Source organism: Rhinolophus sinicus, chromosome 17 (genome assembly GCF_057876585.1).
Source record: "Rhinolophus sinicus isolate RSI-liver-muscle chromosome 17, RSI-T2T, whole genome shotgun sequence".
NCBI lineage: Eukaryota > Metazoa > Chordata > Mammalia > Chiroptera > Rhinolophidae > Rhinolophus > Rhinolophus sinicus.
In genome coordinates, this window is record NC_142517.1 from 148,966,609 (window position 1) to 148,983,487 (window position 16,879).

Genomic DNA, 16,879 nt, shown 5'->3' on the forward strand with positions numbered 1-16,879 from the left:
TTATTTATGAACTAAGTAAAGTGTAACTATATTATCTGGCAGAAGAACCTGCTCCCCACAGAACATCACATCTACTGCTAGCTGCTTTTATTCTTGTGGACTTAAGACTTCCTGAATGTTTATTTCTGGAGCTGGACTTGGACCAGAGTTTGAGTCCCAACTCTGCCATTTACTAACAGTATAATCATGGACTAGTCTCCCCATGATTTAAATTATTCATCTATAAAAAGAGGAGGAGATGCTGTTGGCATACCCAAATTTTAAGGTTTAAATTGAAATAATTCAGAGGGCCTATAGTATTTACTTATGACTTAATTATTATATTACTAACAGTAGCTGTATTGAAGGATGGCAAGACTGGTTCCACTGGGTACCATCCTGTGAAGAGTAACAGGAAGGAGATGGAAAAATGCCAGCAATGAGGCTGTATTCACTGCAGGGCATTAAGAAAGAAAAATTACAACCCACCTGAATACCAATTCCCACAGTAGCCTTCTTCGCATTTCTATGCCAGCAAAGTGATTTTAACTGTGACTACTCTGTAGCAGAGAGAGCCTCAGCGAAGAATCCTTAAACAGATAGAGATGCTGAAGAGTTTAATTATTTGGTGTATATATATATATATATATGATCTCCATAAATATATTTACATGCAGAGTGGAAGAAATAATATTTCATTTGGCACTTGGCAGAAGGCCAGTTGGAAGGGCAATCAAAAACTACTTGGTAGCATTAAATAATTCAAAAAGAATGTTCTCTTGTGTTATATAATCTAATTAGGATAACAAAAGCTCCCATTTGGTCAATTCCTGTGCCAGAAACTGTGGTAGGCATTTTATGTGCATTCTCACTAGGATGTAAAACTTATTATAGTTCAATAAGAACCATTACCTCATTGTATAGATGAGGACACTGAGACACAGAGAGATTAAATAAGGTATCAATGAATAAAGATCCAAGAAATATTGGTGATGGGGTTCAGAATAGTGACTAACAACCTGAGAAGTCCATGTCCTTTCCACGACAGTATGATGCCTCTACAGGAAGTTCTTGTTTTGCATTGCTGGTCCTTTTATAGCAATAACTGTTACTGGCTTTTCTTCCTCTGCTCTTTTATTTTGCTTACGCCCCTCCCCAAGAAACAGCACATGATAAAATCATAATTGACATGTATAGGTAGATGGATCGATAGATAAGATAAAATGTATATATACACACAATCACAGTCTGTACCTTCTAAAACTATCTTGTGGATCTTATTAGCACATTGCTTGTGCTCTGCTTGTGTTCTGGTCCAGGTGTGCACAACAGCTAGTTCACAATAACCTGCCAACCACCAGTGTCATCATATGCTTTGTGGATGAGGTGTGGTCCACTCTCCTGAGGTCTGTTCACAGCGTACTCAATCGCTCTCCTCCACATCTCATCAAGGAGATTCTGCTGGTGGATGACTTTAGCACCAAAGGTAAGAAAACCACTTCTGAGAAATCAAATTTGATGTGAGGCCATAGCAGTATGAATGGATGGCAAAATTCCAGGGTAATTTGGTACAGCATAACCATTTTACAAATGCCAAAGCATTGTTCCATGTGTGCTTTAGAGGCTAAAGTCCAAGCACATGTGGAACACAGAAAGTCAGCTCTGTCATCCAGGGCCCTGTTCAGCTAGCCACCTCAAGCTTCCTTTCAGCTGTGGCGTCTCTGCCATGTAAGAGTGAGCGTTTCTAACTATAGCTCCTTGGAGATGGGCACTTTGAAGTTCCAAAAACCAGAAGATGTCTTCTACGATTGCATAAATACCTATTCATGGGTTCTAATAAGCAAAGACCCCACAATTAACTGGATGCCTTTCTTCTAACTAGAGGTTAGATTCTGTGGAAAACAAAGAAATGGAAGGCCTATGGCTTCTTCCTCAAGAGCAAAGCATATTATGTGTCCAGTTAAGTACTGTGAAGAGAAATTGCCAATGGGACTAGAGAGATGAGATTCTCACAGAGTTCAAAGACAGAATCTGCCATGGTAGGTCTTTACATGTGTTTTATTTATTACAGAGGAGAATCTGTCTTTGGATTGTCAAAGAATTTGTGTATGTAAGTGGTCCCCTGACTGTCAGACTTCTGATGACTACTACCTTATGAATTCCCAAAATGCAACCTACTTTCAAAAATTTTAGAAAATAGCAAACAGGTGGCAACCTGAATAGAACAGCTTCTCCTTGATCACGACCACAATCACAGCCACTTTCCTCAGCCTCAGAATTCTGACCAGAATCACACTGAGCTCCAGAAGTATTGAGGTGCCTGAGGAAGACTAGTGAAAACTTTAAGAAGTAGCCTGGAAAGCATAAACAGAAATAGTATGTAGTTACCAAGCAGATAATAGTCCCTTTAAAAATGGCATACCCAAATTTTGTGGAACTTGAAGCTTCTATGGGGTCTCTTTAAGAAAAACAACACAAAATTAGTAGGAAAGTGAGCAGCAGTATTCCTAAAAGCCATTCCTATCTGAGATAGCTGTCAATAGCTGAATTGCACATAGAAGCAACTGAAAACCACATCAATATGCCCCATAAAACCACAAAAAAAAAAAGTGTTCCTTTACCTGGATCCCTCTTTGGCCATTCAACAAGAGAGGGTAGGTTGTGATGAAGGGGGGATGTCACAGTAGGAAGTGACAATGTTCTTAACCAATTGCAGTTATAATATCTTTCTTTTGCTTTTTTTTTTTTTCAATTTGCATGCAATGCTTAGCCTTTTCCCTGGGTCTTAGAAAGGGTTTTGCAAAGGGAGAAAGTTGGGCAAAACTTCACTTTCTTTTATTTCAAGATAAATTTGCTCCTGTACTGACAAATATGCAGAAAAGGTGAACCCATTTCTGTGTAATTGGGCAACACTGAAAAGAAGGCTTCGGATTTAAGAAAACAGACAGCTTAGAGTATTGAACCCAGACAAAAATTCATCTAAGAAAATCATATCAGAAAATAAAATCATGGCCCAAGAAATAAAATTTTGTTTATGACAACATGGGTGCTACGCTAAGTGAAATAAGTCAGAGAAGGACAATTACCATATGATTTTACTTATATGTGGAATCTTAGAAAAACAAAGTAAATGAACAACAAAAAAGTAGAAACAGAGTCATAGAGAGAACAAATTGTTAGTTGCCAGAGGGGAGGAAGGTTGGGGATTGGAGTGAAAAATGTGAAGAGATTAATAAGTACAAACTGGTAGTTACAAAATAGCCATGGGGGGTGTAAAGTACAGCACAGGGAATATAGTCAATAATATTGTACTAAATATGTATGCTGCCAGGTGGGTACTAGACTTATGGGGTGATCACTATGTAAGTTATATAAATGTCTAATCACTATGTTGTACACCTGAAACTAATATATTATTTGTTAACTTAATTAAAAATTTTTAATGCTTTTTTTAAATCATAGTTTTTGGAGTTTGACATCGAGAAGGCACTACTTCTGGTATTATCCAGATCTAGTCAATTAAGTGTTTTCTTGTCTATCCTTAAACTCTGATATAGATTACCTAAAAGATAATTTGGATAAATACATGTCTCAGTTCCCAAAAGTTCGGATTCTTCACCTCAAAGAGAGACACGGCTTAATAAGAGCCAGACTGGCAGGGGCAGAGATTGCAACAGGTAAGAAGCTGCTAATCTTTTGTTTCGGTTATATTTTTGTTTCAGTTAATATTTTTTTTCAAATATGCATCAGGTGTGAAATAATAGTACAATGCATACCCATATAGCTGTCATTTAATTCCACCAATTTTTAACTTTGTGTAATATGTGCTTTATCACACATACACAGACACATGTTCATATATATACACACGTTTTTTTCTGAACTTTTCAAAAGGAACTTACAGACCCCATGACACTACACTCGTAAGTACCTTAGTGGACATCTCTGAAGAATAGAGATTCTCGTACATAAGCATAATTTTCATATCTAACTATCACCTAATATATGCTGTTTTCAAATTTTCTCATTGTTCCCAAAATAGTTTTATAGCTTTTTGTTTTGTTTTGTTTTGTTTGAAGTTTGAGATCTAACTAAGTTTTGTACATTGCATTTGGTTGTTTGGTCTTAGTCTCTCAATGTAGAATAGACAACTCCACACGTTATTTACTTAACCATTGATTTATTTTTTTCTTCATTTTTGTGCATGTTTGTTTTTCTTTTTCTTTTCTTAAGAGTATAGGCCATTTGTTTTGCATACTTGACCACATTCTGAAAATTTCTTACTGTTTCTTCATGTTACTTACAGAATAAATGTTTTGACATAAATACTTACATAGAATTCTACTTCATAGACTATGAGAATTGTATACTTCTAATTGCTTCAAATCAAAAGGCACATGATGTCAGGTTGTGCCACTGTTGAAGATACTATTTTTGAGCACTTGGTTAAGATGTTGACAGCTAGGGTTTTCCTTTGGCAGTGAGAAGTAATGTGGGGCAATACTTTGATCAATGTTGAATATTCTGTTTTCCTCACATTTTAACCAATAGTTTGGCATCCATTGATGATCATTGCTTGGATCAATTGTCACACCAAGTGCTGCAAAATTGGTTTTTCTATCATCTTTTCTTTTATTAGCTGGCATTCACTTATAAAGAAATCTCTCTCTTTCTCTCTCTCTCTCTCTCTCTCTCTCTCTCTCTCTCTCTCTCTCTCTCTCTCTCTCTCTCTCTCCTTTGTATTCCCCTTTCAGGCCCCCATCACTATGGATTTGTGACTTTAGAAAATTAAGTGTTATTTTTACTATTATTATTATTATTTATTATTATTATTTTGGTGCTCAAATTTTCTCAGATTTGACCACCATGAGAAGTCCCTTCAAGCCTGGGACTTTTTTGACCTAAACTCATGAGTATTTTAAGACTTCATAATTTTTTAACTCTCTCTTCCCTAACTTAGGTCTGTTCTTCCTACAACCATTTCTGTCTCCTCAAAGAGCAATTTGCCTTCTTTCCCCCATCTCTTTTTAGTGTGTGTGGGAGTTAGAGGGTGAATGGGAGAAGGCAAATCTTTTCTGTCTGTAAATATTCTAAAAATAACATCAAACATTTGGTTCATTTTCACATTCTTCTATGGAAGGACCTGTACCCCATAACAATAGCTGAACTTATACACCAGGTACCATTCTAAATACTTTCTATACTAATTGATATAATCCTCACAATAACTCTATGAGGTAGGTACAATCATTTCTTCATTTTACAAATGAGAATACAGAGGCACATGCCGTTATGACTTGCCCAAATTCTCCTAGCTAGTAAGTGGTAGAGCCAGGATTAGAACGCAGAAACCTTTGCTCCAGAATCCGTATTTTTATTTACTGGATTTTGCTGCCTCTAAACAGTTAACCACCAATTTGTTCCTATAAGCTATGGCATTGCAGAACACCCCACCAGCTTAGATTCAAGCCTGTGCTAATGGTGAATTATCTACTCAGTTGAGTTTCATTTCCTTATAACTAGGCCCAAAATTTGGAACTTTTCTTAGCCTATTAATTTGCTAAAAAATTTCCTCTCTATAATGGAAATTCTTAATTGGCAACAAATATATGATTCCAAAATTGGCGTTGCAGTAACAAGTAAGATTTTTAATGATGGACAGCATTCAGAAAAAATAAATGAAATTCTACATTTAATTTCCTTTGGAAAGTAATTATCCACAAATGATGCAAAAATAGGATAGTCAAGAAATAATCCAAGTAGGTAACTTTAAAGCTGAAGAACATTCCCAGCAAATGAAACAAGCTCTGTATATTTTAGTTAAAGAAAGACGTTTATTATAGCTGATGGAGACTGACCACAGACTGAGTGGTAGGGGACTCACTGGGAAAGAAAGGCAAAGGCAGACTTTTGTAAAGTTGTATACATCATTTAAGGAGTGTAGGCATTATTCCTGGTTTAATGTGAAGCCAATGAAGGACATTAAAGAGGAGCGTGAAATTGTCTGATTTACTTTTGAAAGTTCACTCTGGTCACTTTGTAGAGAATGACTATTAGGGAGATGAGAGAGAAAATAGGGAGAACAATTAGAAGGTTATTATAGTTGTCCAAGCATCAGGGAGGTACTAAGACAAACGGAGGGAGGGCTCAGGTTTAGAATACACTGTGGACATGGAGTTTGCAAGACTTGCCATCAGATAAGATATGAAGATAGTAATAAATGAGAGGAGTAAAAAAAAAAAAATCCTAGGATTGGAATCTAAAAAAATTGGTGGGTGGTGAGGCCATAACCAGAATATTTGGATTGCAACTGACTTCTCATTTTGTCCATGTAAGTTTGAGATGAAAATTAAACATCCTTATAGAGAAAGCTGGTGAATACAGGACAAAAATGTGCTGCTTATAAAAAACTTCTTTCTTCCTGCATAGAGCACAAAGCACACTGGTCGTGATCTCCATAATAGTGTAAACTGTTACACAACATGGGAGGCTGTCTTCAGATAGGGTGTTATGAACGTGATCAAAGCAGTTGCCTAAATGGCCTGCTCAACTACTTATAGTTACAACTGTAAACTAATTCCTTTCAATAAGTAAATTCAAATGTATAATAAAAAAGTAAATGTGTTCCTCAGTCATTCATTAACACCCTTGAGCACATTAGCAGTCGGGTCTACGGCCCATGCGTTGAGTAGTGTAAGTAGTGGAGGGCCTGAATTTGGAAAGAATCAGAAAGGTGTGTCTGGATGGGGTAGTAACAGCCTTGTCTAAGGATATATGAATATATCTTGTGCCTGGCCCCTGTGGGGAATACAAGGGGATACAGGATCTTATATCAGCTTTAGCCGAGGACATAATTTCAGGGACCATTCAGGGCTGGCATTGAAGGGAGCGGACAGCTTTGTGAGTCCTCTCAACCCCGCCGTGGGTGTGCTCCAGGCCTCACAAGTAGAGCAGAGGCAGGAAACCTCTCTGGGTCTAAGGAGTCTCTGTAATCAGAGATCAGCAAAGATACCAGTGCAGACATTTGTTCTAGAATGCCTTAGCCCAGCAAAGCAGATTAAAGATAAGAACCTGAATCCAGAATCAGAATCTGACAGGCTTTAACAGCTATTGTTCCCTATAGATTTGCACTTTAGAATTCAGAGAAAAGGGAAAGGTAGCTACAGGCAAGGATGAGATGGGACATTCAAAGACACGGGAGGCCCCATTTCTGTCCCAATTATTATCAGGCTCTCTGAAAGTCTGAAAGAGTCTTCTACAAAATAATAAGGGCAAGTCAACGACTCTCTGACCACTAGTAATGTCCACTACACATTCATTTCCAGAGCATGATAGGTTCTTCATCTGAATCTGATTCAGTCAAAAGGCTCAGATCCAATCAGTTGTTTAGTGTGAATGAGGAGTTAGAGAGACCAAGTAGGATTTCACACTCTGAAGGGTAGACCACGTCACGGTTCTCTAGGGAAAGTCCCCTATATGAAAGCAGTAGAAGAAGAGGTGTAGTCATTGAGGTACAAGAGAATAACCTGACTGCCTGGATCCCGTGCTACCAATGACAGGACTTAGTGACTTATTGCCCTGCCAGGAGGAGCCTGTAGTTGGTCAGGTTCAGCAGTACACTCCATAGTCAGAGAGCAGATTCTCATTTCCTTCATGACATGCCTTTAGCAAAATACTTGACGTTGCTGTTCACATTCCAAAGAATCAGTTGGCTAATTGTAAGTATGTGGACAAGAAGTACCATCTAACTCCTGGCCAACTCTGAGGCCTCCTGAAGGGCCACGGTCCTTCTGCAAATTCCTACAACTTGTTTCTGCTAAAGTTCAAACCGGTGTTGATTTTTTGTTGTTGGTTTTTAGCATCACTTATAAGTCATTACGTAAAATTAAGTGACAAGCCAGGTCCACATCCCTCAAGGAGCCCTAAACACAACACTCTGGCACTAATTGGTGCTGTAAGCAATAGCCCAAGCTGGTCGGCTAAGTATAAGTTATGATCCATGTTCAAAAAGGAGCCAAAGCTGTTTGGCTCGATGAGAGGATCTGGGTTGGCAGAGATAGATAGATAGATAGATAGATAGATAGATAGATAGATAGATAGATAGATAGATAGAGGTATCAATGAAATTCATCTGTAAACAATCCAGCATTACTAGGAGTCACTCTTTGGAAACAGAAAAACCTACCAGGAGGCAATCCAGATTCGGTTACTTATTCTGAGTGGTAGCTTAAACACTCATGGGAAAACCATAAATAATATTCACCATTTATTAAGAATTTAGGTATTAGGTAGTTATTAGAAATATCCCCATAAGTAAATCTCAAAAAGGTTAAAAGTAGCTTATTCAATGTGGCTAAGAGCAGTAGAGCTGGGATGAAGACAGTTCTGTGTGATTTCAATCCTACATTCATTGCACTATGCCTCTGAGCTTCTGAGTGAGAAACTGTAAAATGTCCACAGATGATATCCAGAACAATTAGAAATCCCACTCACAGTCAGCTACACAACTCCCTGCTCTGATTCCTGAGATCTTATTTACAACTAAAATGTCTGAATGTGGACCAGTGACATTCATGCATGAGATAATTCTCTTCTCCCCCAAAATGAAACAGCATAGAATTCCATCCTGTTTTGGACAGATGCTACTACCCTTGGGTCCTGGCAACAAGTGAATAAGAAGCCTTGTGGGTGTCTGGGCCTGGTGGGAATCGAATGCAAGTTTGGGGACCCATTCTGCTGCCACTGGGGACTGAGGAAGTCTATCCAGACCCCTTTAACCCTGCTGTGGGGATTGGGGCAGGGTCTAGCAGTGACTCGTCTTGTAACTCTGGGTCTGAATGCAATAGGAGTACGTATGGTGAGACGAAGGAAACTCTGTTTTGCATATTCTGTACCATACATCTGTTTTGCATATTCTAAGTGAGACCTTAGCAGGCCAGGCTTACATACTCTACATACCTGGATGATTCCTGTAAACCTTCCAAAAAGAGGGAGAGGACGCAAGAGGACACCCTTAGGAGATAATGACCTTTCATTATCAAACAATCTATAATTCCCTGAAAATAAGGCTCTCCCAGCATGATCAGGAGATGTAACTGCTGTCTCCAAGAGTCGGGGACTTGGCAGGGGATGCAGGCCTTCTGTCCACCACAGCCTGGTTCTGTCTAAAGAGTCTTCTCAAGATCTTGGCTAAAATCGGTTCTTTAGCTTCATGCAAAATTCCCATGTTGGTCAGTATCAGGGAGTAAGATACTGAATTCCATTAACTGAGAGGTAGTTTACAGATTTCAGTGAATAAAGATCCATCATCTAGATATCTATTTTCATCTTGTTCTTTGCCTACTGCTATCTTCTGCTTTTACTTTAAGTTAAGCCTTCCCATATTCAAAATTCTGCATCTTTTGGGCATTTTTTTTGTTGTTTTTTTAAATTCAGGTTATGGAATGAACTATCTATTTTCTAATATCAGGCTGCCACTTAGCTGTGCAGCCTTGAAAACAGTTATCTAAATTCTTTGTTCCTCAGTTTCCTTTCCTCTTAAAGGGGAATAAAACTTAGATTTATCCTTCTGGTTTATTGTAAGGATTAAAGAAGACAACCACATAGAATAAGAACAGTGGCTGGCATAGAATAAGCACTTAATAGATGACAAGTGATGCTATTATAGGTTTGTCAAGAGCTGAGGGAAGCAGCTAGGTGTCAATTAAAACAATAAGCCAAAATAAAAGTACAGTGAAGTCTTGAATCACTTATTACAATAGTGTAAGTAAAGAAGCTAAACAGAAGAAAGTGCTGGCTCCCCCACTGTTCCATTTTCCCCTGTGGAATGCCACTGGGCCACTGGATCAGAACAGATATAAATCTCACTGTGGAAGGAGTCCAGAATAAAAGGCTTTCTGTTTTATGGCTCAGGAGTCAGGGTGAGGAAGAAGGGCCAGGGCTAGGAGTGGAAAAGTACTGAATATTCCATCAGAATGCAGAAAAATGTATTTAAGATTCACCCATCTCCCATAAAGTCTTGGCCTGAGAGGGAGGCCTCCAAATGGAAGAGCCAGGTCTAGGAATGCAGACACACATAACAGGGTGTCCAGCTAGGGGGGAAGGAAGGCCTGAGTCCTTGACTGCAACGTCCTTCAGAGCCTGCCGTGCACTGGCGTGCATCAAGGCTGGCGTGGGAAGGGCTTTCCTTCATGAGGCCTGCCAGGTAAAGCCTGTGTCATTGCCTATAGTCGAGTCTGACAGATTACACATGGGATTTTGGCCAGGGGCCAGATTTATCCAGTTATTAATCACACATGCACACACACACACACACACACACACACACACACACACACACATATACACACACACACACACACTATTTGGAACAATGTAGATGCTACTGAAATTTTCATGGGGAAGACAGTGAGTGTTACTTCACAAAACTAATTTAAAAAATTATTAATAAATATTTTTGGCCTGCAAGTTTTTTTCTCTCACACTCTTTTTTAATTGTATAAGCCATACATAACATAAAATTCACCATCTTAACCCTTTATAAGTACGAATTTCAGTACTGTGAAGTATATTCACACTGTATATTCACAAGCTATCTCTAGAACTCTTTTCATCTTACAAAATTCAAAATTAGACCTATTAAACAACCCCCATCTTCCCTCCCCTCCCCTGTAATCCTTTTAACACTACCTCCTAGTCTTGATGATTTCTTGCTGGTTTAGTTTCTTTTCACCCCTATTATGTGGAGAAAATTTCCTTCTTCATCATTCCTAAGGCCAAACTTGGAATTTCAAACTCCTCCTGTTTTTCTGCAGAAAAAAGTCCCAATCCTCCACCCTCAGAGTTAATGAGACCCACCTCCTTAGAAGAGACATAAGCAACCACCTCTAATACTAAGTACTCCCTTCAGAGTCTTGGCTGCCCATTTAAGTGGCTTATCAATTTTCCCCAAACATAAATGGTACTTGCACAACACAACTGCTTATATATATATTTTTAATTTCCTTATAAAGTGAAACTATCAGGAAAATTCAGTGAGAAGAAAAGACTATGGCCTTTACAACCATACTTCTGGAGCAATCCCTAAGACCTTTTATCTCATTTTCAAATGATTTTTTTTCTGGCTCTCTAGGTGATGTGTTGACATTCTTAGATTCTCACGTGGAATGTAACATTGGTTGGTTGGAACCTCTTCTGGAAAGAGTTTATTTAAGTAGAAAAAAAGTAGCCTGTCCAGTAATTGAAGTCATCAATGATAAGGATATGAGGTAATATTGTCATATTCCACACGATATTTCTAAGTGAGTCTTTAATCAGCAGCAACAGAAAGTACTGGTCATACTCCTAATATGTACATTTTTTGCAAATCAAAGAAATACACAGTTTATTCATTTAAATAAATGGAAATATATGATAGATATCTTGGGATCAGATCAGGCCAATCTGTTTATTTGATCATCACAAATTCTTAACCCTAGTACCAATAAATCCGAATACTCATTTTGCAGTTCTTTCCTCTTTCTATTCAGCCGAACACCAAAATACTTGTTTTCCTTAAAATTAGTTATTTTTTGTGGGAAATTATATGCTTATAAGTTGTTTACCCCCAAAATGGCCAGAACATTTTTTAATAAAAGTATAAGTTAAAAATCAGCAATCCAGCCAATTAGTCACTGAAAATTGTCCTCATAAATTTTCTTGAAGTGTTATTTGAAAATTTGTATTGATCTAAAATCATTTGCCTACTCACTTGTTTCATTCATTTAAACAAGACATGGTGTCAGGTCGATTCAGTATATGTGTATGACCTCAGGCAGCACTTTTGTTTTTTTTCCTGGATTAGTTACATGACAGTGGACAACTTTCAAAGAGGCATCTTTGTGTGGCCCATGAACTTTGGTTGGAGAACAATTCCTCCAGACATTGTTGCAAAAAATAAAATTAAAGAAACTGATATAATAAGGTAAGTGTGTGAAATTTAAGATTAGGAAGCAGTCATGTTTCTTTTTATACAGGCATAGGAAGCAATTTCACAAAACAAGCATATCCTGTCATTCCATAGAATATCAAGAATTACAGTTGTAGCTATGGTAATAGATGGCCAAAAGCAAACAAAGTTTTCCTGAGAAATTAGTTTCCCACTACCAAAACTTATGTTTACACAGTCAGTTGCATCCCGACTGTAGTGAAATTCATTAACGCTATCCCTGTTCTCTGGGATTTACAACCTAGGAAACATTAAGCTAGTTGAATGTGCTGCACACATGCTATATAAACACACATAATATTAAAATCAACATGAATAAAAATTAACAGAGTAAATAATAACAACAAAAGTATCATTATAATAATAGCTACTGTTAGGATTTTCGTTTCCAGTCTAGTCTTACCCCTTCCATGGGAGGTGTGCCAACTTCTGTGAATGAATTAATAAATAAACTCTGAAGCTGGATATTAATTAAAATCAGGGCTTTATTGATAGAAAAGCTGGACTGAAGAATACAGCTTAGTCCTGAAGCCAAAATGGAGTCTTGCTAACACTTTCTCCAGAGTCTAGACCTGCGGTACCAGCAGGCAGCCAGCCTCAGCCAAAGTGGTGGGAGTCCTGAGCTTTCCACATTGGAGAAAGAACTGACATAGACTCAAACCAGCAAGCTCCAAGAGAAAGCCTGAGCCCAGACTATACATTACAGCATGCTTTCCCTGAATTTACCCCTCGATAAAACACACCTCTTTCCTCACCAGGTGTGATGCTTTCAGAATTGATACTTCTAGCCAGTGAACTAGGATTACTGTCATTTATCAAGCAATATGCATTTAACCCTCTCTATAACCCTAGGAGAGAGGTGGTAGTATTCCCATTATAAAGATGAGGAAATTGAGACTTAAAAGAGTTAAGTAATTCTCCAGGGGATGTCCAGCTAGTAAAAGAAACAATTGGCATTCAAATTCAGATCTGCGTGAATTGAATACTCTTGCTCTGATCGTACACCTAAAGAACTGCTTTGCATTTTTCAGACTCCCATTTTGAGGATCAATGTAGTGGCTAGTTCAGATTATATTCAACATAAAGTTAGGAAGAGCATGCATCCTGGATAATCTAGGAAGGACATTTGGGATACAGAGGGAATATTTACATAAATGATGGAGGAAGGGAGATAGATGTGGGGCAAGAATTACTTTACCCTTGAGATTGCTGGAGACCCTAAAGAGAAGGCAGGCTCTCCACAGAAACTGCTTTCAGCTGGCTCAGTGGTGACCACCTTGGGAGTGATTACTACTTTGTCTAATCAAACATACTTTCTCTCCCCCATGATCGATCACAGTAGGGAAGGCTCTAGAGTCAGACTCTTTGGGTTTAAATCTCAGCTCTACTACTTACAAGTGGTGGGAGATTTAAAAAGCTACTTAACCTCTTTAAGTCTCTGTTCCCTTATTTTTACATTAAGACTAATAAAAGTAGCTAACTCTTAGGTTGTTTTGAGAATAAATCAGATAATCTCTCTCTATAGATAGATAGATAGATAGATAGATAGATAGATAGATAGATAGATAGATAGATAGATAGATACTCTATATACTCTGTATATATATATATATATATATATATATATATATATATATATAGAGAGAGAGAGAGAGAGAGAGAGAGAGAGAGAGAGAGAGAGATTTAAAAAGTATTTGCCACATAAAAAGCTGTCAGTAAGTTTGCCTGTAGTTGAGTCAGTATAGTGCAATGAAAGACCACAGCGTCAAGCAAGGACACCTAAGTTTATACCCCAGGTGGATACCGGGAAAGTTTCTTACCTCTGTGTTGTAGTTTCTTAATGGTACACACTCTCAGGATTTTTGAGAAGTCTGAGTTAACACATATGTATTACTTATAACAGTGCCTGGTATTCCCTTAGCACTAAATAAGTGTTTGTTAAAAATAACATCTCCAAAGAGTCTGTGTCAGGGAGCAGAGGACAAATGAGAATCCTAGTTCCAGGCCCTATCTTTGCTGACCCGAATCAAGCTCTGCCACCAAGAACCAGGGAACTTGTCACTTAAGTGCTATTTTGACTCTATTCCAAGACTTCCTGGCACTTGGTAGTTACTCTGAAACACCTCCCAAGTCCATCACAAACTATACAGGGGATCCACACTAAAAGTTGAGCTCCCATGACATGCAAGTATAAAAAACAAACTTTTCTTTTTGTAGGTGCCCCGTCATGGCAGGTGGATTATTCTCAATTGATAAAAATTACTTTTTTGAACTTGGAACATATGACCCCGGGCTTGATGTTTGGGGTGGAGAAAATATGGAGTTGTCGTTCAAGGTATAAAGTGTTTCTCAAATTCTATTTGTAATTAAGAGTTTATCATTTTTTTAATCGTTTCATTTTACTAATACAATCAGATATGTGACTGCCTCTGGGAGGAAATGTCACAGGAATTGTAGGGCTTCTGGATTAATGTTTTCATATCCAAGATTGAATTTGGAAGAATCAATAACACTCATGAAATTTATTGGAGTTCCTAATATTTTACAGCACTGTTTCTGTATCTGAATATGCGGGAAATAATTGTCTGCCATTCAATGTAAATGCTGTGGGATTCATAGTTGACATAAAATAACTCTCCTGGAACATTTGTCTGATATATTGAAAGTAATGAAACCATTCAGTTATGGGTCATCTTGGAGAGCACAGGACAGAAGCACAAAAAGTAACTCTAGGGCAGGCCACCAACAGGCCATAGGAAGACATAGCATACAACTCTGGGTATTTACACAATCATCGATTAATAGCTAAGAAAGCCACAGCAACAGCCACAGTGGAGAACATCAAAAAACAACTGCTTTACTATGGAGTGGGGTGACGTATAGGAGGAAAGGTATTACTTTGAGCTCCTGATCAAGAAGAATGGTTTCTGAGTTGTGTTCAAGGAAATGGAAATACATACTCCTTTCCCTGATTCAACTAAAGCAGGAATTCATTTTATTTATTGGAATTCTGTGAGAATTTCTTTAGGAAAAATAAAAAGTTACATTGCAGGTGAGGGAAGGAAGAAAAAATATTTTACTAATTGGTCCACAGCAACATACAAAACACACAAAACTAAATAAACCCATTGACTTTAGTTTCATATTGACAAAGATTTTAGAAGTTGAGACTAATACTTCAGATGGGGAAGGTGAGAGTTATTAGATGGATTCTTGTCATTCATTGTTAATTGCCAATGGTTTATGGACAATGATTTGATAGTTGATGCTTATCATCAAACTATTCCAGGTGTGGATGTGTGGTGGCGAAATTGAGATCATTCCTTGTTCCAGAGTGGGCCACATATTCAGGAATGACAACCCGTATTCCTTCCCCAAAGACCGGATGAAGACTGTGGAACGGAACTTGGTGCGGGTTGCTGAGGTCTGGCTTGATGAGTATAAGGAGCTCTTCTATGGCCACGGGGATCACCTCATAGACCAAGGGCTAGATGTCGGAAACCTCACCCAGCAACGGGAACTTCGAAAGAAACTAAAATGTAAAAGTTTCAAATGGTACTTGGAGAATGTTTTTCCTGACTTGAAGGCTCCCATTGTGAGGGCTGGTGGTGTGGTAAGTTGAAGCAGCTATTTAACATCTGACTCCATAAAAGTAAAATTCCAAAAACAGCTTTGAAAATGTGTGGGAAAGGATGAATTATTCCATTATAAATAAATACCTAGGATAAGTGCAGATGAGACAAAACATGGCTGAGGATTGAATATAAGTAAAGTTGACAAAAGCTTCTAGGTAGCCATGTTCATTAATTAATTTGGCAAATACCGACTGAGTATCAATAAACTGGGCGGTATTTCAGAAGTGGACTGTTCCTTTCTTTGTGGAGCTTAAAGTTAAGTAGGGAAGAAAGGTAAGAAATAAGCAAGTAAAGTGTAAATAAAAAAGATAACAGCTCTCTTTTAGGGAACTGGCTACAAGTGAGGAAGCTTAAGTTAGAGTGGTGAACCCCGGGGAGACTTTGAAGGCTAGGTCTGAAAGGTGAAGAATCAGCCAAGTTCTAAAGTGGAGAGCCCCAGGCAGAGGATGCCCTTGTGCAAAAACTCTAAGACACATGACCGTCCGAGACATTCAAGAACTGGAAAGAAGATGACTGTTGTCAGGATGTGAAAGAGGGAAGAAGGGCATCAGATGAAGTTGAAGACGGTGGAAGAGGTGGAAGAGTCATATCACTTGTAGGCAGAATTAAACGGTTCTCTCTCTCTCTCTCTCTCTCTCTCTCTCTCTCTCTCTCTCTCTCTCTCTCTCTCTTTACTTCTTTTTTGCTTGCCCTCCTTCCCTCCCTCCCTTCTTATTTCCTTCCTTCCTTTGTTCTGAATGCAATGGGAAGTTATTGAGTAGGGTTAATCAATGGGATAACATAATTTAATTAGGATTTCACAGATTTCAAAGAGGGGTTGAAAATAACAGAAATTGTCGGACAATATAAGAGGAAATTCCAGGGCGCAGTGTAATGTACCAAAAGGGACAAAGCCAAGCTAAATAGGTTAGATAAAGTACAAAGCTAAGAACAAACTCAAGGAAGAGGAGAACCTGGATGAAAGCCATTTCAAACCCATTCTAGGAGTGAAGATTAATTTGAACAGAATGGCAAGATATGAGGACATTTACCATAGACTGGGTTTAGAGATGGTTAGTTAAGCCTGGACCTAGAGCTCTTCCCCAGTCATGCATATTTTTAATTTCTTTTATTGTTTTATTTCTCATTTAATTTTTATTTATAAATATTCCCAGTATTGTTTAATTTTCTTTCAGAATTATTTTTTTATTCATGCAAGAGATTCTCAGACTTGACCATCAGTAAGCCTGCTTTTTTAAACAAACATATTTCAATCTCCCTAGAAAGTGGATTGTACAAA

At 38.1% G+C, this 16,879-nt stretch overlaps 1 protein-coding gene across 1 annotated transcript in view; it reads left to right on the forward strand.

Moving 5' to 3' along the window:
• The window catches only part of GALNT5 (polypeptide N-acetylgalactosaminyltransferase 5), a 42,060-nt gene that overhangs the window by 14,682 nt on the left and 10,499 nt on the right, over window positions 1-16,879 (forward strand). Inside the window, exons 2-7 of the mRNA XM_019727177.3 lie at window positions 1,299-1,465; window positions 3,537-3,656; window positions 11,111-11,246; window positions 11,822-11,941; window positions 14,183-14,300; window positions 15,255-15,578. Of these exons, the coding sequence (XP_019582736.3) occupies window positions 1,299-1,465; window positions 3,537-3,656; window positions 11,111-11,246; window positions 11,822-11,941; window positions 14,183-14,300; window positions 15,255-15,578 (985 nt within the window). The remainder of the gene's footprint in view (window positions 1-1,298; window positions 1,466-3,536; window positions 3,657-11,110; window positions 11,247-11,821; window positions 11,942-14,182; window positions 14,301-15,254; window positions 15,579-16,879) is intronic.